Raw genomic sequence first — 22,987 nt, 5'->3', positions numbered from 1 at the left:
GTTCCTGGAGAGGTATTCGTGTTTAATCCTTGGTTCTTGCTTTTGATGCAGAGGCCTTGGCAAACAAGCATGCTTTGTTGAGAAATCCGCCATATGAAGTCAGGTAACATCTGTGCTCTCTATCCTACCGGGTTCATAATTTACGTTTATCAAGCGGTTTGTCTCATTAAACTGTCCTGTTGCAGGCAAAAGTGCTTCGACGCGTTGCAACTGGCGCTGGAGTCCAATGAAAAGAAGCTTGTTTCCCTGTCCTTTAATGGCTTGCAGGTAAGTTTCTGTTAAAACGTTGCTCCACTTTTTAAAAGCCACTCTGCTCAATCGCGGACACAATACGTTGCTACGTGAACAAGGATCTGGCTCCACAAGTTAAATGTATAAAGCAGTTTTGATAAGGTGATTTCCTCTAGCAGTACCATGCTTTGTGACTGTTTACTGAATTGCTGCATGAAAGATGGCACCGTAACTACACCATTGGTCTTGTATGTAATTGGGTTCCTTGTGACTTGCAGCAACTACTTCGAGAGCAGCTTTTCCATCCGAACTTGGAATGTGATGATGAGCAGTTCTGGCTGCCATCCCAGCTGATGAGAGCTGTTTCATCCTTGGCATCTCACTCAGAAGAAGCACAGGTCGAAGGCTTGAAGGTGAGCTTGCCGATTGAGCTTCCTCCTATACCTATTAAGCAACACGTTGTTTGCAAAACAACAGCATCATGCAAGTGGCAAAGGATATATGCTCAGAAGGCTGTTTTATGTGTTCATGTGGCTAAAACAAAAGAAAAAATTGTGGTTGATCCCTTTTTCATAGGAATAGGCAAAACACGAAAATGAAAGGGGCCTTCACAGGAGCAAGTTGAATGCTAAAGGAACCTCCTTCGTGAGCGAAGGGTTCACGAGCCTGACGCCGCTAGACGAAGGGACGCTGATGCGCAAGAAACAAAGCTCAGCGGAGGGTGCCTCAATTAACGCGCGTGCCCCGTACACGAAGGCGCTTGCATCGAAGCGTCGACTGTCAGCGGTCATGATGCCCTACTTTGTGTCGCCTCTCCTAGTTGGCAGCACCATCTGAATGAGTCATGGCGAAAGACATAGACATATAAAGCGCATTCATACAGCTGTTACTCCTTTTATAGAGCGCTACGTACATCCCGTTGTGGCGAGAGAGTTGTGGGCTCGAAACTGGGAGCCGCCGCATCGATGGCACTTTTTCTGGGGACGTCACTTCCGTGACGAATATCACGTCACGGAGATCTTGGTGTACCCGGGCATAAAACACTTTCGTGTTAAAAATGCCCAAGTAGTGCATGGACAAACAAACATCACGTTAATTATGTGTCTCTGCTCCCCAAGCCGATTGTTCACATCAGTCAGTGGAGTTCATATATTTTAGGGGAGCAGAATTTAATACTTAACTCTAACCGTGCATGCATGCCAAGTTTGTTCTCTGTGCAACTAACAAAAATATCCACGTGCATGACACTTGATGAACATAAAGAAACTTTCAGGAGTTGAGCACGTTTCAAAAATGTCAATTTCATTCATGACGTAGTTGCACTTACCGGACCTCTGACCATTGACACGCACAGAAACCGATGCCCCGCATTGCTTGAGCTGCTTCACGTCCAGGCTGTCTGCTTTCAGCACACTGAAATGGACACATATTAAAATTACACTCCAGATGTAGCTTTGGGCTGTTAATTACCTAAATTGTACATTTCACAAGAATATGTAAATTCTGGTGCATGTGTTGGGAAATGTGAAAGTTGCATGTAATATGGAACTACGGGCCGAACAAAATAGTTTGCATAGATTTCTGGATAACAAGATTTATTTAGTAAAAACATATAAGTACTTTATAACAGTGTGGCTGGCCACTAAGGCTGTATTACTCATGGGACGGAAATTCAAGGAGCCCGTGTGTACATCACGATCAATATGGGGCAGAGAGCCCCAGGTGTCTACACCAATTCGCTGTCGCCTATACAGTAGCCGACCATTTTTTTGGACTTGAAAAATTCGGATTTGCTGGATATTTTGAACTTTTCCGAGGAACTGCTGGTAGTCCCATAGGAGTAATTACTCGCGTATTTTTCAAACTTATCTTTTATTTTGACTGTTTTTCGTTCCCCTCCAGGTCCGAAAAATCGGTCGGCCACTGTAATACTGCTCGTAGGCTAGGCTCTGTTTTAGTTTATAAAGCGCAAGGTTTGAATTTTTTTGCTGTGTTACACTTGTAGCTTGTCATTAATGTTTTTGTGCTCTTTTGAAGCAAATGTGCTTGGATGGTATTGGGAGTATGTACTTTGTTGTAGAGTATATTTTTTCTGTAGTGTCTGAGAGCTCGCCTACTGAGTGTTCACTCATCCGATGCTGTCACACGAAGTTGTGTCATCAAAATTTACGATGATAGCTGCTATAACAATTCATGTAGTTGTAAGAGCTCTTATCTTGGTGTCAAGGGTGTGGAACTGCAGGGGTAACTGGTTGTGGGAAATTATTTTTTTAAATCTGTTTTTACCTTTGTGCTTGATGAGGAGATGGCTTACTAAGTAACCACGAGGCTGACAAAATATATTATCTTTATGTGATGTGCAGTCATGAACAAATAAAACAGAAAAAAAAGGTGCTGGAGACAAATATTGTGCAATTTTCTTTCGTATAAGTCAAATTGTTGCATGGCTGTGCTTTAAATAATAATAATAATAATGAAGGGCTTTAATAGTATGTAAACAGTAAACGTACATCAACTGTACCATTATTTGACATCTATGTACTCAAATCTTCAGATTTGTATTGTCATTTCAGTTATCTATGGCTGTACATCACGTATTTGTGAACAGAAAATGGATGAGATAGTGCTAAGTGCCAGAAAGGGTGCAAGTGGTGTTGTGCTTGTCATTAGCTACAATGGCATCATGGTAATTGACAGTTTTAAGCCCTGACATAAACTGGGGAAGCTTCAAGGTGCAGCTTTTTATCTTACCATAATTTGTGGAACATGCGTCTTTTTAATGATTTCTTGTACTGTATAATAACCTGAAGCGAGATAGCATGTTCTAAAAACTTTTCTATCCTGTTCATAGCTTTATTTCCTAAGGAAAGAATGAGCATTGTTATATTTGTAAGATCGTTCCCCCATGAATAGTGTGATGACAACTATATATCCCCCATGAATGGTGTGGTGACAACAACTATATTTATTTATTTATTTACATACCCTAAAGGCCCAAATGGGCATTACATAAGGGTGGATAGTGTGGGGTTATGATCGAAAGTACAGTACATTTTTCCAGCAGAACATAACAATGAAGGCAGGGATGCTGTACATGACTATGCTGTACAAACACTAATACATTACACTGAATAGAAAAAGGGTTCACACAAAAAACACCTAAAAACAAAAACAAAAAAGTGCAATCAGTACACTCAACTGGAGGGGGGATAATATATACAGAAAAAAAGGAAAAAAAAAAACGAAAGAAAGATTCATATGACATCAAAGAACTTCAAGAAACGATTTGAGTGCATGTTGAAAGGATGATGAATCAGACGGTTCTGCGATGTGAGCAGGCAATGGGTTCCATTCTGCGATTGCAAAAACTAAAGGACAGTTTTTATATCTTTCTGTTTTAGTGAAACTTGGTTTAACTTTGAAAGTGTGGTCTACTCGGGTGGAGATATGAGGTGGTGGAATGATATGAAGCTGGGAAAATGGCATGCTACTGTGGTACAGCGAATGTAAAAAAAAACAGTCGAGCCAACTTGTGGCGCGTGGCTAACGAGGGCAGAATAAGTGAATCTTTAAAGAAGACCACGTTGCCTTGTTCTGGATGGATTCCAAGAGGTTGCCCTTATGAGGGTGAGTAAGAAGCGAGTTAATTAAAAAGAACTGTGCATGGTTTGAAGTAATGTGCTGACACCACTTGCTGGTGCTTATCGTAGTCCAGGGTTATCCTTTGTTGCATTAAACCCAAAATTCTGTCCCCACGCTGCTTTCTGCCATGCACAGGTGATTCTCCAATGCTGTTGCCTTCAGAACTGGTGCCTTTCGCAAAACGCCGTCTGCTCCATTGTCACGCTCTGCCTGGACATCTACGGCCATGGCTCGGCCAGCACCAAGTCTGCGGCTGTGGCTTCGGCTAGCCAGGGTGTCCAGGGATACGTCTCGTTCCTGTTCGACTCGGCCGCGGAGGATGCGGCCGATGAAGAGGAGAGGGTGAGGAAGGAAGGGTTTATGAAAATGCCTGCTTTCCGGACTTTCTGGTGAGGTTTTGGGTGTCAGAGGTGTCCGCGAGTAGGTGAGCGTCAGACTGGTGTTAGTGAATTAAGGGTGGCCCAAATAATTTTAGATTTGATTACCAGCTAAAAGTATCAAACTGACTAGTAATCAAACTGATTACTAGTATCAAACGAGCTATACGGAGACTTTATTAAGAAAATTCATAGTGATCCTACTCAGATGAGCTTGATTTGTCCAAAGATTCTGCCGTATCTACATGTGTTCGAAAAACAGTTTTTTGATATGTGCAGTGGTTCTCACTTAAAAATAGTTTACTTAAATGATTGGGAAAAAAGTAAATCAGGGTATTAAGATGGTTGTTATAAAAGAAAGTTTGCCAATTGGAAGGTTAATTCAAGGACTTGCTTCGCTCTAACCTGTCTAGGTTAGTTGAATGGGCATCTTTGCCTTGTCGTGGTTGTGCGTAATTCCCTATAATAAATTTCTAGTTTAGTGAGGGTTAAAATGAATGAACTTGCACCATACATGGACAAAAATGCCGTAAAGTTCTGAAAGAACGCCCTCCCCCGAAACATTACCCACCACCATTTAGGGGTGAAATATTCAATTTACTAAATACCCCAATGATAGCCCAGCTTCTAAAATGGCCCTGGCTTCGACGCCTTCAAAAATGTCCTGCAGCCGCGAAAACCGCCGATTTATCGATTTCAAATAAAAGAGGCACAAACTACTGTCATTCTTGCTTCATATCTCCGCAGTTTTGGTTGACGGTGCGGCCACTTTTGTGTAACTTTTTGCACCTGACCCTAAAGTTCGCCCATCCCGCATTTTTTACGTGATATCTCTGTAGTTTGGGGTGGGTGTTCTTTCGGAACTTTGCAGTAGTCTTATGACTGTCTTAAATGTGGTGCTTTAAGAGCCATGAAACCACAAAAAAGTCAGCCAACCTAACAGGTAATTTTACATGCAACAAAGCAGGGGTGATATGAATGATCATGAAAAGTAATCCCACAATGTTTACATATAACTTCAGTGTCCCTTTAACAGCTGGCACTGGAAGAGAAGTGCATGAAGATGGCTACTGAACCTGTATGAGCTTTAACGTGCTGAATGTGTAAAAAGTGCATTTCTTTGCCCGCACTTTCATGAGCCACCGGATTACTTAGGAATGTTTCTTTTTGCACCAGAAGTAGCTATTCGAATATGCAACTTGCAACTCATTTGAATTCAAGAACAGGTGCTGTGATGGCAGTGAAATGTGTACCAGTTTCGGAAAAAAAATTGTGCGCACTGTCTCAAGAAGTGCCCGAAGGGTTGAGTCAGGTTGGCATAAAAGACTTTGTCCAAAGAAGACTAATTTGGTGTTGGCAAAACAGAAAGGCAAGACCAATGGAGCCGAACAGTAGGCTTTGTAGTTGCTTTTAATGTGGAGTTTTATGCAATCACATTTATCTTGAATGTGACCCAAAGGAAATTATAACAGCACGCCTGCTAGTGGGTTTTGAAGTCAAGACTAGCACTTCAGAGCTTTGTTGTTTACTCGACAACAACAACAACAAAAATTGTATCATATAGGAAAATATAAAACATAAGCTGTGAATTTCCTCATTGTCATTGCTTCTCTTACAAAAACTTGGCTTTGTTTTTCAACCGTTTATTATAAGCATCAGCTTCAATACAGCGCAAAAAATGGTGTTTTAAGTATGTCTACAGCGTTTTGCAGGTGCGGGTGTTTTTTAGCGCTGATGCCAAAAGGAAAAAAAGAAAACGTATGTTGAAAGAAAGTACACAGTGGGGGATTGATAGTTTGCTTTCGTGCTTGGGATGTTACACTATGATGGTTACCGTCCACTGTGCTAACTAACATGCGCCTTTTCTCACTAACTCACTAACACCCTGTCCCAAACAGAAAAGTGTGGACGAAGGCTGTGATCCCTACAATGAAGGTTTGTGCTGCTATTGTATTCCCCCTCCAGCCATGCTGTCACCCCCGCACAAAGCCTTGCCTTCCCTTCCTGTCGCGTTTTTGCACACCTTCTCCTTCCTTTTCTTTTGCTTCTTGAATTTTCGCACTCTGCGTTTGATTTTAATGTAACACTGTCAGCTTGTGCGCTTCATTCTTTATTTATTACCTGCTTGGCCCGATGATTCCACTAAGAAACAAAACGGTCATTGATAGCGTATGCCTTCGTCTTTCGTCTTCAATGGAATATCCTTGCTTGTGTAATCAAACTTCTTGCAAAATTTTAGTTTTCTGGTAGCATTGCAGCACAGTAATTTATGTCAACAGAAAGCTACAGGCATAGAGGAAGGAGATCTCCAGTGGTTCAATTCAAGCTCGGAGCTTAAGGGGGAAAAGGGTCTTAGATCAAGAACTTCACTACATATTACAGTTATGATAAAAATTAAGAGGCACGTGTAATTTTCATTCTCACTATGAACTGAAATTTGTTTTTGCATGGAACAGTGTATATTAGAATTTATTCTAATCTGGGTGTTTAATTTTGGGACAGGTTTTGTAAAACAAATTTCTGCTCAGATGCAGCTACACGTGGCATCATGGAACTCTGCACAAGTTAAATATTGCAACTTTGTCTGTCTTGGAGCCGAAGATATGACCATTTAAAGTGTAGGCTTAAAAGACAAAACTGGTTTTCCTTAATTATTTCCACTTTCTGAACCTGGAATTTAAATGGTCATGACTTATGCTTTGACACAGGTAGAATGATAGTAATACAAGCAGATTCGTAAAGCTTCGCTCAAAATTTCTAGGTGAAACATTGCTTTAAGTATCACAGATCTATTGTTATGACGCACCACACAAAGTCAATGCGACTTTGGGTGCTCTGAACAATCTGGTAGCAACTGTGTAACTTTGAAACTTGCACCGGATCAATACAATGAGTGTAACGTTGCTAATTTGTGTGTAGTAGTACTGCCATAGTGCCAGTTACTTTTCTATCGTATTTTGTGTACTAAACCTTTCCGGCTGCGTGGAGCCTATTTATGTTTTGTAATAGTGATTCAGGATGCGCTGTATTCTTTAGCCACATTCTTAGTTAGATGGTGCGAGCAGGTATTCAATTCAGTAGTGCAAGGGAAGGGGGAAAGTTAGGACATGAATTTTTCTTACTTCTGTGCATGTGAAGCGACTTTTGCATTGCAAGTATCTGAAGCTGTCTTTTTTGTTTCTTGTCCCTATCTTGTGATGTCATCTTGCATGTAGTTCCTGATGTAGTTCCTTGCTACGGCTTTTAGAAGCAAAACTAAAATGGCTCCTTGCTTATACGAATACATAGTGCAGTATCTGTGACAAGCCCATGCAGATGGTGATACTGCTCCTTGCTTCGTACGGACATCAAATACACATGCACACCACGTGTTGTTGCTACGTAATTTGCAGTAATTCTTCGAGCATTAGAATGACATACTCCTACACGACTCTCTATTGGTTTGTTCCTATTTTTTTTTATATTTCTTTTATTACGCTGCTTGCTGCATGCGGCCAACAAAATTAATTTACCTATCTAACGGCATATTGTGATGCATCCTTCTAACTGCATATTGTGATGCATCTAACTTGCTTGCGTGTGTGTATATGCAGCCTACATTGAAAAAAAAAATGTTTACCTTGTGTTGTACTCGTTGAACCAGCTGATTTTTCTAAATGTAATAAGACATTTCTAAAAACAGTGTAGTGGTCAAGAATGCAAGGTTAACTTTGCATGGGGTGGGGCTGAACTGTGGAGCAGTCAGGTCTTTTCACAATTAATTTTTCACATCCCTAAGTATATTTACAGCATAGATATGTGAGCGGAAAAAAAAATGTTTAGCTTAAAAAGTAACCAAACTTTTTTGCTTTTTTTCTGTTCTGTGACAGGCTTGTAAATTTGCTGCCAATCTGTACTGCTATCTTGCTCGGGTTTTATGCTTTATCCTTCAGAACGTTTTTTCTGGTATTTCCATATGAAATTTTCATCTAGTATTTTCATACCCATGGTATTTTTATCTTTCCATGAAGAAGTGTGACTCAACGCGACCTTACAGGCAGTCCCGTCAAAAGCATTGCATTAAGCATTCCTTGTTCACACAATTGCTTGTGCAGCCAGCAGCCTTTCCTACTTTGGTTGCACTGCTTTTGTTTTTGTTTTATGGGGCAAAATTGTCAACATATTTTGGATCAGTGAGGAAGAAATGGTCCAAAGAAATAAAACGTGCAAATTTTTATGATTAAGAGTGCATTTTTTACCATTGGTTTGACTGTTCACCTGCGCTTGCGTAGACCTTTATATTTAACAGTTGGGTAATGCAGTCCTAAACCTCTGTGCTGCTTTTTTTCTTTTTCTTCTACCATTTAGGTCATATTTCTCCTTTTGACGAAGTTGTCCCACTGTTCCTGTTTTTATGCGAGAAATTGAAGGAGGACAAGCGGTGAGAATTCTTGATAGTTTTGCTTTTCTTATGTTTGCAATATGAAACTTGTACAGCTATTTATTGACTGCATACTGAAAGCCTGATGCTGAAGAAAGGTTGGAGAAATTGTTTTTGTGAGTGCTTCTTCTAGGCAAAGTTGCACAGGTCTCTTTCCCTCCATTTGAATTGTTTATACCTTTCGGGCCACCTTTGATGTGTAAAAGAAACATGGTTATTGTAAAGTTATGAGGTTATTGAAGACTCAAGATGAAGTACTGGGAAGCCCAGGTCAAGAACTGCAACAATGAGTTTTGTAGTTGTGCATGAAAAGAATATTGGTGCGAGGTGATAAAGACGATGAAAGGCACAAAGAAGGCGGATAAAATGTTCGGAAACTTTTGGTGTGAACATCAATAATAAACGGAACTGCGGTATCTTCAATAGGCTTGCAACTGTACAGTATTAGTGAGCTAATGTCAGCTTGTTTTACCTGCTCTTGCTACGCTAAAGGGGGGCTTTAAATGCATTCTACTTTTTTTGTGACATTGTGAGCAATTAAAACATGGTTCAGAGGGAGGCTATCTTGTGTGTCATACGTTTTGCCAGGGATGCCAAACTTTCAAGTTACCGAGTCACCTAATGCTTTTGCATTAAAGCAGTAATGGCAGAAAGGTCCTGCCAGTACTAATGACAGCTTGCAGGCAGTTAGCATGGTATGCACTCATGTGCGTACGCATGTGTGCAGCAATGGGTCCACCTCGACAGCGCCCCTGCTTCTGCACTGCCTCCAAACTGGCCTGAGCTCCCTGCGAGGGCAGGCGAACAAGAGCCAAGCCTTTTTGGACTTTGTCTGGTAAGTGCTACGTGCACGAGATCTTTCATGCTTCCTGAATCATGCAGGCCTCGTTAGTGACACACCTGGTGTTCACTGCGAGTGTACAGAACGCGCTCAGTTTGAGCACTCTTACAGATTCCCACAGTGGCCTTATATCACTTACGAACCAACGATTGGACCCCTGTATTTATTTTGCTTTCAAGCATCTGGGCATGTAAGACAGGTTGCAAGGAAGAATAGATTCCAATGGTGGGGTTTATCTGCAGCTTTTTTCACTGTGAAAACATCATAACCAGGTCCAAGTTTTGTATGTGCAACCCTAAGCCTCATGTCTATGTTAAACACAGACACAGCAGTGTCTGTGTACATTTACCGTGGCACTAATCATCATCCAGCTCGACATCACAGGTTTGGGTTCAAAATTTGCCGCTGCTGCCGGTCATCTTCTCTGTGCCATTTCAGTGTTTGGTAGCAGTGTACTTTAGTTTGTGGTTTTTAGTTGCTTTCTGGACAGCCCTCTGGGCACTTCTGGGTATGCGATCGCGTGGCTTGTTGCTTGCGTTTTTAAAAAAAGTTGACTCCAATCCACGTTGTGAAGGCGATTGGAAAGCAAAGCTGTAAAGACACCTACAACAATTGCCCATGCAACGTCACTTGAATTCGCACACGTGGCTCTACGAAAAGTGAAACCAGAGATTCTGCCAGCGGTTGCTTGGTATTCGCGGGAACGGCGTCCGGAACGCAGCAGCATCGGCCACGGCCAGCATCTTTCAAAGGGTGAGGAGGAGGGAAGCACGCGCGGCTACTGCATCGTGCCTCTCGCTGCCTCCCCTCACTCTTGTTTCATGTGTCGCCTCCAAAGTGCCTCCCCCCCAACTTCAGCCACTGAATCAAAACAAGCGTCTGTCTTCCCGACTCCATGTGTGGCCGTAGCTTAATCGCTAAGACAATGGGCTCTCTCTCTCTCTGCTTCTCATTGGGCCCAGGTTCGATCCCTGGTGGTGCCGGTAGTTTTTATTTAGCCTGGTTGGGAGTTTCTTGTGGCACACGCCTTGACGAAACTGTTGGGTGGTAGAGGTGGAAAGCTTTGCTTTAATACCAAGCTGTGTCTTGTGCTGCAGGCAGCAGCTGTGCCCTCGTCTGGTGGGCTGCCTGGGTTCTCCCCTGAAAGACAAGAACATAGTCTCTGCACAGCGCTTTGAGAAAGGGGAGATGGGCCGGGGATCTGGATGCCTCACGACTGCCCCGTCCTGCCACGCTGAGGAGGCTAGGCTCGTTTATGGGTGAGTGTGCGAGCCTCTGCTGAGGCTTGCTACTTTGCAGTGACTGCACGCTCTCTTTTTTTTTTTTTTTTTTTTGTCCTTGCAGGCTTGCTGAGAGATTGCAATGCTAAGCTTTGTCAGACAGTATCCTGAAAAGAAAACTTGACATTTTTGAATGGTTACTGCGGTGCAGCTTTCCCCGTCATCTAGGAGTACAGTAGCCGACCGTTTTTTCGGACTCCAAAAATTCCGACTTTCTGGATATTTCGGACTTTCCCAAGGAACCGTTGTCCCATAAGAGTAATGACTCGTGTATTTTTCGGACTGCTCTTTTATTCGGACCATTTTTCGTTCCCCCCCAGGTCCAAAAAATCGGTTGGCTACTGTAGCTGAATGAGGTGGTGTTTTCTTTTCTAAAGGTGTGCGAATATGTGATTGAATATTTTGCAAATGGCGTTTGGTGTTCGATTCCATTTGCAGTGTGCTTTTACAGTTCAGAATAATAGAGTGTCCCAAATGGTCAAAATCTACATATAGCAAAGGTGTAAAAGTTGGCTCTTCTGCACGACACATGCAGTTTTTTCAAGCTTTCCTGTACAGCACACTTTTCATTTTTTTGCACAATGTCACAGTTGCAAAAAGAGCCTAACATGCGCAGGTGTAGAAAACAATGATTGTCGGTCTTGAGACCATGGCGCAAGAGAAAGTGGAAACGAGGTTACTGCTGAAATGTGCAGCCCTGGCCTTTCAGTTTAGTGCTCGTAAAAGTGCATGGTGAGCACTGAAACCAAACAAGAACTTGGGGAAATCTCCCCAATAAGTAGTGGGTGGTCCGTCCAAAAAATGCTTAGTGGCAAAACTTGAGAAATATGCAATGGAGCAAGCAGGAAGTGAGAAGAGGAGAGACAGTCCACAGCTGATGTCAGTGCTGCCGAGTTGATCTTAAAGCCATATAAGAGGGTAGAAGGGGTTGGGGGCTAAGTTTTCTTGTACCTGTTTCTTGCTCCTTAATATGTGTCAGCCACTACCTACTCTCTGCAAAGCTTGCCCAAGCTTTAGAAAGAAAAAAGCTCGGTGATTCAAACGAATCCTGAATCATTCATGGTCATAGTGTAGTGCCGACAACAGTTGTGGCTTGGTGGTACTATTTGTTTCTCCTCACTGAAAAAGGGAGGAGTAGTGTAGAGGGGAGAGACACATCTGCACAAAATGAAAATCTGGAGACAGTACAAACACAAAGCTATCCAAGCTGGCCCTATGAAAAACAATTCCACTGTGTTTAAAACATTTCGGGCTGCGTTAGTACCCGAGTGCTTGAGTGTGATGTGCTTCTTTCAGCATTGCTCTGGAGCTGGTCACCGTGGTGGGTGAGGTTGGTGCGTTGAGGCCCGTGCTGGGATCGCTGTTCCATCGGATGCTGCTCTACCCTTTGCCCCAGCACTGCTTTGAGCCACTCAAGTACGTCAAGCAGGTGAGCTGGGGCGGTTGTCGACTTTTACAGGGCTCATTTTGGATCCAACCATGGTTCAGTGATGTTCAGTAGCTTTTTTCTTTTTGCTATTATACGGCATGAAATGGTGAGGCTCTCTTTTTCTGTTCGGTCATTCCATTTCAAGCATGCTGAGGTGTAGGGTCAGTTATTTCAGAATAATTTGGAAAAAAGTCTTGGCTTTTCTATAGAACTCAAATTGTCACTTTGCCAGGTATGTGAAAAAATTGTTTTCTGCCAACATGAGGGTTAGTTCAAATTGGCAGGTTGAACAAGTGCTAGAAAAAAGATTGCAGGAAATGAGAACCACATTAGATTCTGTCTGTTCCTTCTTTGTGCTGTAGAACGGCATAAAATATTGTTTTTATGGATTGTTTTTCTGCAAAGGCCCCGTTGCTCTTTTCTTGCACGCAACTGTAGTTGCTGAAAAACCCCGAGCAGCTGCTTCAGTTTGCTGGCCCCCCGCTGTGGGAAGACACCAAGAACCCAAGGTTGAGCAACCTGGATCTGCTGAAAATGTGAGGGACTTTGCTAATGTGATGGCCTTGTTACCATTTCATGTGCATACAGTGTGTCCTAAAATCCTGTCTCTGTGCTCATACACTCACATGTGTACAGGCAACACACCCTTCATTTTCAACATTTAGGAAAGGATAGGGATAGAAGAGCAGTTTGTATTGTTCCCTTCATTAAGCTCACATCTGTTTTTGCACTAGGATATTGTGTATGAGCTATTACAAAACCATCTTGCCCTACTTTCTGCTATGATTAATTCTTGAACATAACCAGGTGTGCGCCTATAAATACATGAAGGGTGTTTCAAGTTGTTCCACACAGAATTTGAAAATAAACTATGTGCACAACAACTTGAATGTCTTTTGCGTTTATTTTATGCAGCCAAGAGGAACATAATAACAAGAGAGCACTTGTAGCTATGGAAGAAACAATTAACAGAAATTCGTTAGCTAAATGAGGCCCACATTTGATCCACGTGGCAGACCAGTTCTTTGATCAAGGACTATCCAATCCTAGCAGTTAACCAGTGGGATCAATGGCTCAGCTGGGCCATTGATCCCAAGGGCAAACCAGTTGCTTGTGAACTGGAATATCTATTGAACCACGACAGCAAACCAATCACTTGCCGACCGAACCACTTGATCCTAACAGCTAACAGCTTCAAACCACTTACTCTAAACCTAAGACCAGTTCAGCCTAGCTTTCAACCAGTTGCATTCTTCTATCAGCATAGACCACAAAATGTGGTCCTTGTGCAAACTTTCAGCTTGACTGGACAACAAGTGAGTTACCCAAAAAATTTTTGTAAGGTTTAACAAAGCTTGTTGCTGGGCTGGTTGGTACATACTTCAAGAAAGAAGAAAATGTGGCGCAGACTAGACGTGGACGAAGGAGAGAAGATACGACATATATGGCAGATACGACAGAAGATCTGTCGTACCTTCTCTTCTTCGTCCACGTCTAGTTTACGCCTCATTTTCTTCTTTCTTTATTTTGTAAGGTGTCAGGGGGGGTGTCATAACACCATGCACAATTTTGATAATAATGTGTCACATCAGGCCCACCCACACTCTCGCAGCCATGACCCCAAGTGCTTTTGCATTGCTCCCTCCTCCTCCTGCGCTGCCCAGAGTCGTGGATGGCCTGGGCGAGTGCTGCCATAGCAGTGACCCCAACGTGTGCTACATCAGCGTCGAGTGCGTGGTGGCGCTGCTGTCCAGCTTGGAGACCCTGGTCTCTGGCACCAAGATCTCCGACCAGATGGCGGAACGGCTGAACGCCACCTACCCGACATTGCAGAGTGCCGACTACGTGGGTGAGTTTTTGCCTGCATCAAGGGGTAAGGGGGGAAGAATAGCCCTCGTGTCACCACTCTCATAAAAGTTTGTGTATGCGTATGTTCCGAACTAGTGGCAGCTCAGAGCTCTTTGATGCAGGCAGTAGGGAAACTCCACCTCAAAAAATGGCCGGCCCCTGCCCCCCCTCCTTTGGATCATGCGTAAGGTGGCACTACCGCGGCAACTTCAAGCACTATCCAAAAAACAGTAATTATTCAAACTGACAATTTAACTGTAAACTTTATTTTAAAGGTGCATAATTTTTCATTTTCGCACTTTACTAAGTTATTCATTGCTTTCTTAACTGCGGTTTCTTGTTGAGATTCTTTCTGTGTCTGTGCAACTGCCTCAACCGATTGGCGCTTGTGCGAACACTCCGGCGCAACATAGGTCCTACCTGAAGTACTAAATTTGCAGTTGTCGCTCGGCCTACATCACACTGTATGCCAAAACTGAACCAGTAGCTAATGTGGCTCTAAATAATCCTTTCATGCTTGCGTAAAGCCGTCGAAGCGAATTTTTAGCTCTTTTTTTGCTGCTGAAAGACCGGATATGACGTGCAGCAGACGACACTACACAGGTGACAACGCATTTTGCTGACCATACGGTCGCATTTTTTTGCTACTCTTGGTTTGAATGCATATAAAACACTTAACTGGCTGAACACCTTAGGGTTCTATGGCAAAGCAAATTTATGTAAGCACCCAAATACCATTTCTCACTCAGGTCGTAGAGCGACAAACCACGTTGTATAGTTTATTTTGTCACGAACAGGTGGCGCCACTGTACGGAAAAAATCCAAAACAGTGGAACATTCGAGGGGCCACTTTTTGATGCATGGGGCCTATGGGGAGTTTCGCAACTCCTATATCAAGTAACTCTGGTGGCAGTTTAGTTTCAGGTAACGTGGGGTACTTTGCACAAACCGGCATGTGCCATTGTGGCATACAGGTAAAAAGTTCGCTCTGTTAAAAGTCGAAGATTTAAAGGTAAAGCTGTGCAGAGAAGCCAGAAGCAAATAAATTATTGGCTGATTCGCTTTGTTGTGACGAAGCATCAATTTTCATCTCTTTGGGTTTGTTTGAAAAGAGAAAAAAAGTTGGCAGGAACGGCCATGTCTCTGCCTCCCATGCCATGTACTGCCAAGTAGGGCTGTCAGCTTTAAGAAGCCATAAAATGTGCAAGGGCTACATTTGAACTTGTGTCAACTGTATTTTTTTTTTTGCTGTAAGTATAAAGACATACTTCAGCGTAATTTGTGGAATGGATAAACAGAAATACCTAAAACAGCTCTCATACGCATTGGAGCAGCAAGACCAGAAAACAATTACAAAATACCAATTTCATTTTATTACTTCAATTCAATTTTTTGTAAGGCCAGTGAGCTACCTAGTTGGTTTCATTCGTGTGATGCAGCTACGATGCTATTTGTAAATCAATGGACCACACAAAACTGAATTGTGTTACCTCAGCTTCAAAAATACCGTGCTGGTTCTCTAGAGCAAAAATACTGGTTTTCTAGAGCATGTTTATTTGGTTTATGATTATTTAATGAACACTTCATAATTGCAACAGTCCTCCTGAGAACATGTGACTACGTTTTATGGGTGTGGGCTCTGGAATATTGTGTTCTGTGGTATCTTAAACCAGAATCAAACTTTAATGGCCCTGGACATCCAGTGGTCCTTATTAACCATTAAAGTTTGATTGCTTAAGTTTTTTTGCTCATATGTCTCTCTCTCTCTCTCTCTCTCTCTCTCTCTCTCTCTCTCTCTCTCTCTCTCTCTCTCTCTCTCTCTCTCTCTCTCTCTCTCTCTCTCTCTCTCTCTCTCTCTCTCTCTCTCTCTCTCTCTCTCTCTCTCTCTCTCTCTCTCTCTCTCTCTCTCTCTCTCTCTCTCTTAGATTTGGGGTTGAAGGTGAATTGTTAGTATGGCAGCAGACCTACTAGCTCTAGGCTAGCAGTTAGCTACTTGTAAGCGCACTAACCAAGCCGCTCAATGATAGGTACAGATATTTTTTAACATAAAAGGAGTTTTTCTCAGACTCCTACTGCACTTTTGGGCCATTCCTTAAACATATGACGAAAGACCATGTAGCCTCCTGTTCAAACATTTCTCTTCACATTTCTTCCTCAGGTCCTTCCTTCCTTCACGAAAAGTCTGCCCGAAGTGGATTGCGCAATGGGTGGCAACAGGCCAAGTCGAAAAGCGAAGAAATTCAGGCAGCGCCTGTGATCGAAGAAGTGAAACCATCAGCCACAGTGGAAACGACTCACCAAGACAGCTCAGGCTCTCAGTCAGACATGCAGATCTTGCCACAGCATGCTGTTGTTGAGGACGCCGTAGAAGCCTGGGAAGCATGCCACACTGAGCTGTCTGAAGAGGTGTCAACCACAGGTGACGGAGGTAGCGGTGATAGAGGTACTGGTGATGGAGGTAATGGTCGTGGAGGTACCGGTGACAGTGCAGGAGAAGACCGTGGGTCGGAAGCATGTATAGAAAGATTGGGTAAAAGTGATGCTGATGAGCTCTCGGCAGTTGCTGTTGGGGAAGGCGGTGGGGATGAAGAGGACCTTCACAGTGGCAGCTTTCTTGAGCATTGTCTCAGCGAGGATGCGTCGGAGTTCACCGAAAGCATTTATGATGTTGACATGGTGAGTGTTGGAAGTGTTTGTACTGTATTCTCGCACTTGTTCATGAGTTTTTTTCTCTCGGTGTTCTTGGTGATGAAGCTCGCTGTTTTGTAGATCAGAGTTAAGATTTATAACTGCTGTAAAACTGTGTTCGGAGTGCATTGAATTAATCGCTGTATGCCCTTTCAGACGCTGTTAAGTACTTGGAAATTTATTGATAGCTGTGCTTGCAAACATTTATTGTGACTATCTGAAGTCTCAGTGTCTGAAAACTGGGGTTAGTATTATTTAAAATGGCTGTTGTTTGCTTCACACATTGCTATGCTTAAAGACGAAGAAAAAATACAGAGATCGTGTATGTACGAGCACAGTTTGGTTTGACTTTGGTTTTTCACATTTAGCATGTGCTGTTACAATCATTTTATTGCTATGTTTGGGCGCAAATTTTTAGGTTGTACGTGCTTGGAAATCAAGCGTTTGACAAAAGCCCGTCTGTGCAGGATGAGTCATGACCAAAAAGAATAAAAACGCCGACCAAAAACTTTGACTAAAATAAAGGTTTTTTGGTTCCCACACGGGGGGTTTTTCCCAAGTAATAAACGTCTTTTATTTTAGTAAAGTGTTTCTTTTCTGATGTATCATATGTTGTATTTTATACAGAAGGGTTAAATGTGTGAAAAACAGTAGCATAATAATGCAAGAGCTGCAGCATCATTAATGCAATAATGATGCAGTAGCAATAATAATGCAGTCGCAATAATGCGATAATGCAGTGGCATAATAATGCAATGCAAGAGTTGGAACCACCATTGTGCCAAACAACCCTAAAAAAGAATAAAAGAAAAAAATGCTCGCTTTATTGCAACTTGCGCAGGCTGAAAAGTCTCTGGATGAGGACATGGACGTCTTAACCGAGGCCCAGTCTTCTGTGATGGAGCAAGTGGCACAGACCCTGATGAAGGACGCCAACGAGAGCGAGCGGAACCGTCTGGAGAAGTTCCTCGAGTCCAACAATGAGTTTGCCGAGCGAGAGCGCAAGACTGCCCGGGAGTTTGTCGACCGCCTGGCCTCCTTCCTGCCCCACCTGCTGCACATTCGCAGCTCCATCGAGGCCGACCAAGAACTGCAGCAGTTCGCCAGCGACTACTCCGAAGGTGGGTCTAAATTCCCATTACCTTTGTGTGTGATGAGTTGAGAGAGCACTCCATCTGAGGAGACGAAACCGGGCATTTTATTTAACCCAGTGGGGCGTTTGTTAATATTTAGCTTATAAGCTAGATCTACAACGGGTCTCCCATGCGATGAGGTGGTCACTTTCTCAAAGGGGGTGTGTGTATAGCGTACGGTAATAAGGCAGACTGGCTGGAGTTGCTTTGAAGTTTTAAATATGGGCTGAGTCATTTGCAGACAAAAATGGGGCATGAGGTGCTAGTGGAAGAAAGGGAAAACTGCAACTGTTCTTGCTTAGCCATTCACTTGATGTTAAAGGAGCGATGCAGACAAAATGTGAGTGTGGTTTATTCGAAAGATTGCCTTGTGTGAATAACATTGACACTGCTTTGTACCCAACTTCACTTAAACTGTATGCTAATAGTAAAAAATAGAATAGGCATATAAATCACCAGCTACTTTCCCGCACTAGAACCTATGATGTATTATAGGCCGGCAGCTGTGTGACTGGCTGCGGCCGGCAAAATCCGGCGCAAATTAAACAAAGATTATAAGCTTGCAGAATGAGCGCTTTAATGTAATGCATATTCTTTTTATAGCAGTAAGAGCGATGAGGTAAACAGTGCAAGTTACGAACACATCCGTAAACATAGAAGCAGCAGTGTGTACTGCGCGGACTATGCCGGTTTTAGATGCACAGCCGTCCAGCGCATTGAGCTTATATTGGCTGGCCAACTGGAATAAGCGACATTGTCTTCTGTGACTCTGTTTGTTGAGTATACCTGATGTTTCACGAATATAGTCATCTAGGAGAACTGAGAGCAGACAAGGTGTTTCACCATTTGCTTCAGCCCAAGTCTGCATACTTACGTTTGCTTCAGTACTTTCCCTGGATACGCCATCACGAAACACACGATTTAGCTGTAGAATCAAAATTCTGGCTTAAATTGTTTAATTTCTTAGTGAACAAAGCATCCTTTGGTGTCAGACAAGCGCTGGGCACTATAAAACGCCAAATCTTTCAAATAAAACAAACTTCTATTTTGTCTGTGATGTTATTGAAGGGCTCAAAGGCTTTGGAGGAATATAGATTGCATGGAGCCCTGAAGCCTGCAGTAACAAGTCTGTATGGGGACGTTATTGTATCTCCCTATTTGAAATACCATTTCTGTGACCTGGAATCAAACCCACAGCCTCGTTCTGAGTACCACAACTGTGTGGTCATTGATTTAACACAGTTGATGGTATAAAAACCACTGATCTTATCGTACACAAGTCACAGGCCCATACCACTTTTCCTGATTTGTGCTTGCTGTCTTGTTTTAGGAAATCGTAATTGGTTTCCAGGCAGAGAAGTTGAAGAAGTATTGTTGCACTAGACGAGAGACCACAAAAGCGATGCAATCATTGTTGCACATGCCTATCGATATGCCACTACTGCAGTGAATTTCCCTTTCCAATGCCGATATGAAAGCAAGGATGAAGTGTTTGTTTTTGTGTTTGCATCTTGAAAAATTTATATAAGAGAGAAAGACTTGTTCTTGTCCTGGTATGAAGGGCCCTTTACGTCGAAGCAACTGCCCCCCCCCCACTTGTTTCATCCTTTTCTACTAAGATATGTGGACAGCTATTATGCCAGTTAGACTTTTAGACTTCTGCTTTTCTCCTGTGCTTTCCGCAAGCTTTTCCTCACTCAAATACGTACTTGTCTATGGCACGAGAAGTGGCAGAGCCACTCAACAAAGGTCTCGTGATGTTCCCGTTCAGCCCTGTGGCAGCAGCAGCAGCAGCAGCAGCACACAGCATCAGAGCCGGAGGGTGTGTCCCACCACATCACGATTGTGAACGCTGACGGCATCTACCTGGCCACCTACTCTGCCCTGCTGTTGGACCTGAAGCTCATCCACAACGGCTACCGCCAGGGGCACACCTGTGAAATACCACTGACGGAGGTTGGGAGCAAATTTGTTGCGCAGCAAAGTTTGTGGGCGGCCAAGCAAGCTTGGTCGGCTTACTGTATTTACTCGCGTAATGAACCCACTTTTTTCCCAGAAAATTCGGCATGAATTTGGGGGGAGGGTCATTATGCAGGAAAAAATTGCAAAAGATTTTTAGAAGTTGAAATTTTATACAATCAAGTTGCTAAGAGAAGCGCTGTCAGAACCTTATCATTTTCGTAAAAACACATGGGTAACTATGTAATCAAATTTCTTTTTTATTCCCAACATGCTAGTGGCTCCCTTCTTACCATGGAGCTGTCCTCTTCACTGAAGTTGCTTGCGGCTTCACATTTGTTGTCGGCCCACAGCGCACTGTCAAGGCACTCCAAAATTTCTTTTCCGACACTGGAAAACTTCCCTTCTTTGGGCCTACGAAACACACTGGGGTCCCTGTTCACTGCCCGAAAACCTCTCGTTTTCGCCCGTAGCATACATGCACTGGGTCGATACTGAAGTGACACCCAGCCGTGCGGTTTCCATGTGCATCAATGCATTCTCCACCACTTTCAGTTTAAAACGTGCTGTGTAGCTCATGTACTGGCCTACCGTATGGTGCGCATCAGGAGCACGAAAAATGGTCGGAACATTGCTGAACAACAAAACCACGGGGCGTAATGGCGAAATTGTGGTACAGCAAGAGCAGAGGAGTGTTGGTACGTTTAGTGCTTTGTTTGCACGGTGCCGGAACCAGCTGGAACAGCAAAGATATAGCAAAGAGCAGGGAATGAGTGCGGAGTACGTTTTGTGCTTTGTTCGCACGCCACGTTTTTATGACGCAAGGTTTGTTTTGCGTTCAGCAGGTGGTGCTCCACAAGTGCGCGATTTTTAAACTGTGAGCCATGGCGTTTGCTCTCCCGTCTCCGGCTACTGTTGAGATTTATTTTTGTTGGAATGCGTTTTTAGCATTTCTGCGCGTACTGTAGCGTGACATCAAGTTACTGCGATTGTCTACGGCATTACCAACCATGCTGAGATAAAAACATATTCCCACTGCATTTTTTATTCAAAGTGACAAAAAAGTAAATTCTTAAAAAGAAAAGTGGGGGGAGGGTTCACCACACGAGTTGGTTCATTACGCGAGTAAGTACGGTATATCCAAGCTTAGAGACCACGCTGTAGGGAAAATGAAAGCGGTGTGGGCCCTGCGTGGTATTTCCTGTACCTGGCTGGGTAGTACTTGAGCATTTGTCGTTTAGACAGCTCTTATTACTGAAATTTCGATTTATCACCTCTGTACTGGTGCCGAGTGAATAGTGATTTTTGGTTTTAAAGCAAATGAAGCAAATAATGATTTTGTTTAAATAGTTATGAATCGGAGCGAATAGTATTTGAAGTGGCACCTTCTGACAGCACTACAGGCTTGGCTCATATTTGTGCTAACGTTGGTCAAGGCTAGGTGGGGCTTATTTGTTTGCAAAATCTCACATATATTTTGAAAAGTTGTTGACCTGTTAGCTTGTGATTTTTTTCGGTGTCTTGCATGTTTGGCTTACAGGTTGGCTCAGAAGGCCATGCTTTTGGAATTATTGTGCACACTCTATTTGTCTCAGCTGGGACATTTAAATGTGCTGAGCAGTTCGAACTGATTCAGTGTCTTCCACGAACTGACCAAATGCCATCAGCCACTTTGGCGCTGAACGGCCACTTGTGGCCTTTCTGATATCTTTTCTTCATTCTTTTTTCCAATTTTTCGACCCAGGAGAAGTTTGTGGACGAGGTGCATGGCAGTGGAGTGCTGGTCTACCTGTCGGCCACCTGGTTGTCCGAGTTGTACCAGCAAGTTTTGTCCAGGAGCCTCCTGCAGGAAGCTGGCTACGAGCCACAAACCAAGATCAACTCTGCACTCATCAACCTGCTCACGGGTGACTGATCCTTCCACGGCTCTGTCCCAAGCACCTTAGGTTGGGCTTGTTGTCACGTTGTTATGCCTTGTTTCTCATTCCAGATGTGGATGGACTGGGGAGCGACCAGCTGGGCTCTCGCCAGCTCTCCGATTATCGCCGACTGGAGAGGGCTGCGACCAACATTGTCTTCACTCCACACATGATGGCTGGTATGTCGCTTGGGTGCCAAGCATTCTTGAGTTCCATACGAATGTATACTGCACGGAAATCTGTCGCTGCAGTCACGTGCCATCATGGGAGCTGCCATTGCAGCTGGAAGCATTTTTATTTCTGCCAGGCTTGCAACATGCCTTCCTGTGAATCTTGATCAACAGAGGTAACATTTCTTTTTCTCAGTCACATTGCACACAGCTTTTAAAAATTTCTAACAAAAAAGTTTTTATTAGCTAGTCTTTTATATTAGCAAAATAACTTCAGCCTTTAAGAACAGTATTTATGGGTTTTTTTAGCCGCAGACAACTTTTGAGCCCATTGCCAAGCCATGCCCAGTAGAAGTGAAATGCATCTCCTCAGAACACAAGGGCACGCTTCTTGAAGCACCACTCACCTAGAAACTAGCACCAGATTTCCCTGTTGTAAATATTAATATGAAAGACTATGGCGGAGCCTGCAGTTGTGTGTATGCACCTAGGTTTTGCTAGCCGTAACTCCATCTTTGCATCTTTGAGCTAATTTTAAGGTGTTAAAGGGCACGAATTTATTCTAGTCTTTAACCCTTTGAGGGTCGAATTTTTTCATCAAATGCGACCCCCCAGGTTCGATTTTTTTATTGCTGATTTAAATTCTTCGGATGGATCTAGTTCGAGAAAAAATTATCGTAATTTTTTTAGGATGACCATAAAGTGACAAAAAAATCGTTTGTGTTGTTACATAAATGTGGTTTATTCATGAGTAACACAAGAACAATTCTAAATAAAAACGAGAGAGTAGCAAGCCGGCACCTTTTGAGTGAATCGAAATCAGATAGACATCAGTTTCGCGGGCGCAAAAAGCGGGAAGCGCCCAGAGGACGATGCCAAAACCAGCCGCTGCGCCCGCGCGCACGCGGCCGGATGTGTTAGCGATAGACGGCTGCCCGCTCCTAAAAGATACGAAAAAAGGAGAGAAGAGCCTCATCAGTTTTGCAGGCGCCCTTGGTCTGTGGCAGGCACAAGAAGCGAGAGGCGCCCGTACCGGATGCGCAAGCGATA

General features: G+C 43.3%; 1 protein-coding gene across 2 annotated transcripts in view; it reads left to right on the top strand.

The window, feature by feature from the left end:
• The window catches only part of LOC144152709 (brefeldin A-inhibited guanine nucleotide-exchange protein 3), a 104,624-nt gene that overhangs the window by 507 nt on the left and 81,130 nt on the right, over window positions 1–22,987 (top strand). Inside the window, exons 2-17 of one of the 2 annotated variants that reach the window (XM_077684114.1) lie at window positions 52–103; window positions 186–267; window positions 510–644; window positions 4,009–4,215; window positions 6,149–6,185; window positions 8,598–8,670; window positions 9,398–9,505; window positions 10,609–10,770; window positions 12,088–12,220; window positions 12,659–12,756; window positions 13,885–14,069; window positions 16,227–16,744; window positions 17,598–17,877; window positions 19,661–19,845; window positions 21,593–21,755; window positions 21,839–21,946. In XM_077684114.1, the coding sequence (XP_077540240.1) occupies window positions 52–103; window positions 186–267; window positions 510–644; window positions 4,009–4,215; window positions 6,149–6,185; window positions 8,598–8,670; window positions 9,398–9,505; window positions 10,609–10,770; window positions 12,088–12,220; window positions 12,659–12,756; window positions 13,885–14,069; window positions 16,227–16,744; window positions 17,598–17,877; window positions 19,661–19,845; window positions 21,593–21,755; window positions 21,839–21,946 (2,526 nt within the window). Of the gene's footprint in view, window positions 1–51; window positions 104–185; window positions 268–509; window positions 645–4,008; window positions 4,216–6,148; window positions 6,186–8,597; window positions 8,671–9,397; window positions 9,510–10,608; window positions 10,771–12,087; window positions 12,221–12,658; window positions 12,757–13,884; window positions 14,070–16,226; window positions 16,745–17,597; window positions 17,878–19,660; window positions 19,846–21,592; window positions 21,756–21,838; window positions 21,947–22,987 lie in introns of those variants that run through there. The other variant, XM_077684115.1, reaches the window with a different exon arrangement.

The sequence above is a fragment of the Haemaphysalis longicornis genome, unplaced genomic scaffold, assembly GCF_048455015.1.
Source record: "Haemaphysalis longicornis isolate Haplotype H1 unplaced genomic scaffold, Haemaphysalis longicornis Haplotype H1 scaffold_9, whole genome shotgun sequence".
NCBI lineage: Eukaryota > Metazoa > Arthropoda > Arachnida > Ixodida > Ixodidae > Haemaphysalis > Haemaphysalis longicornis.
Note: the sequence above shows the minus strand (reverse complement) of the source record. Positions and strands in the feature narration are given on the sequence as shown.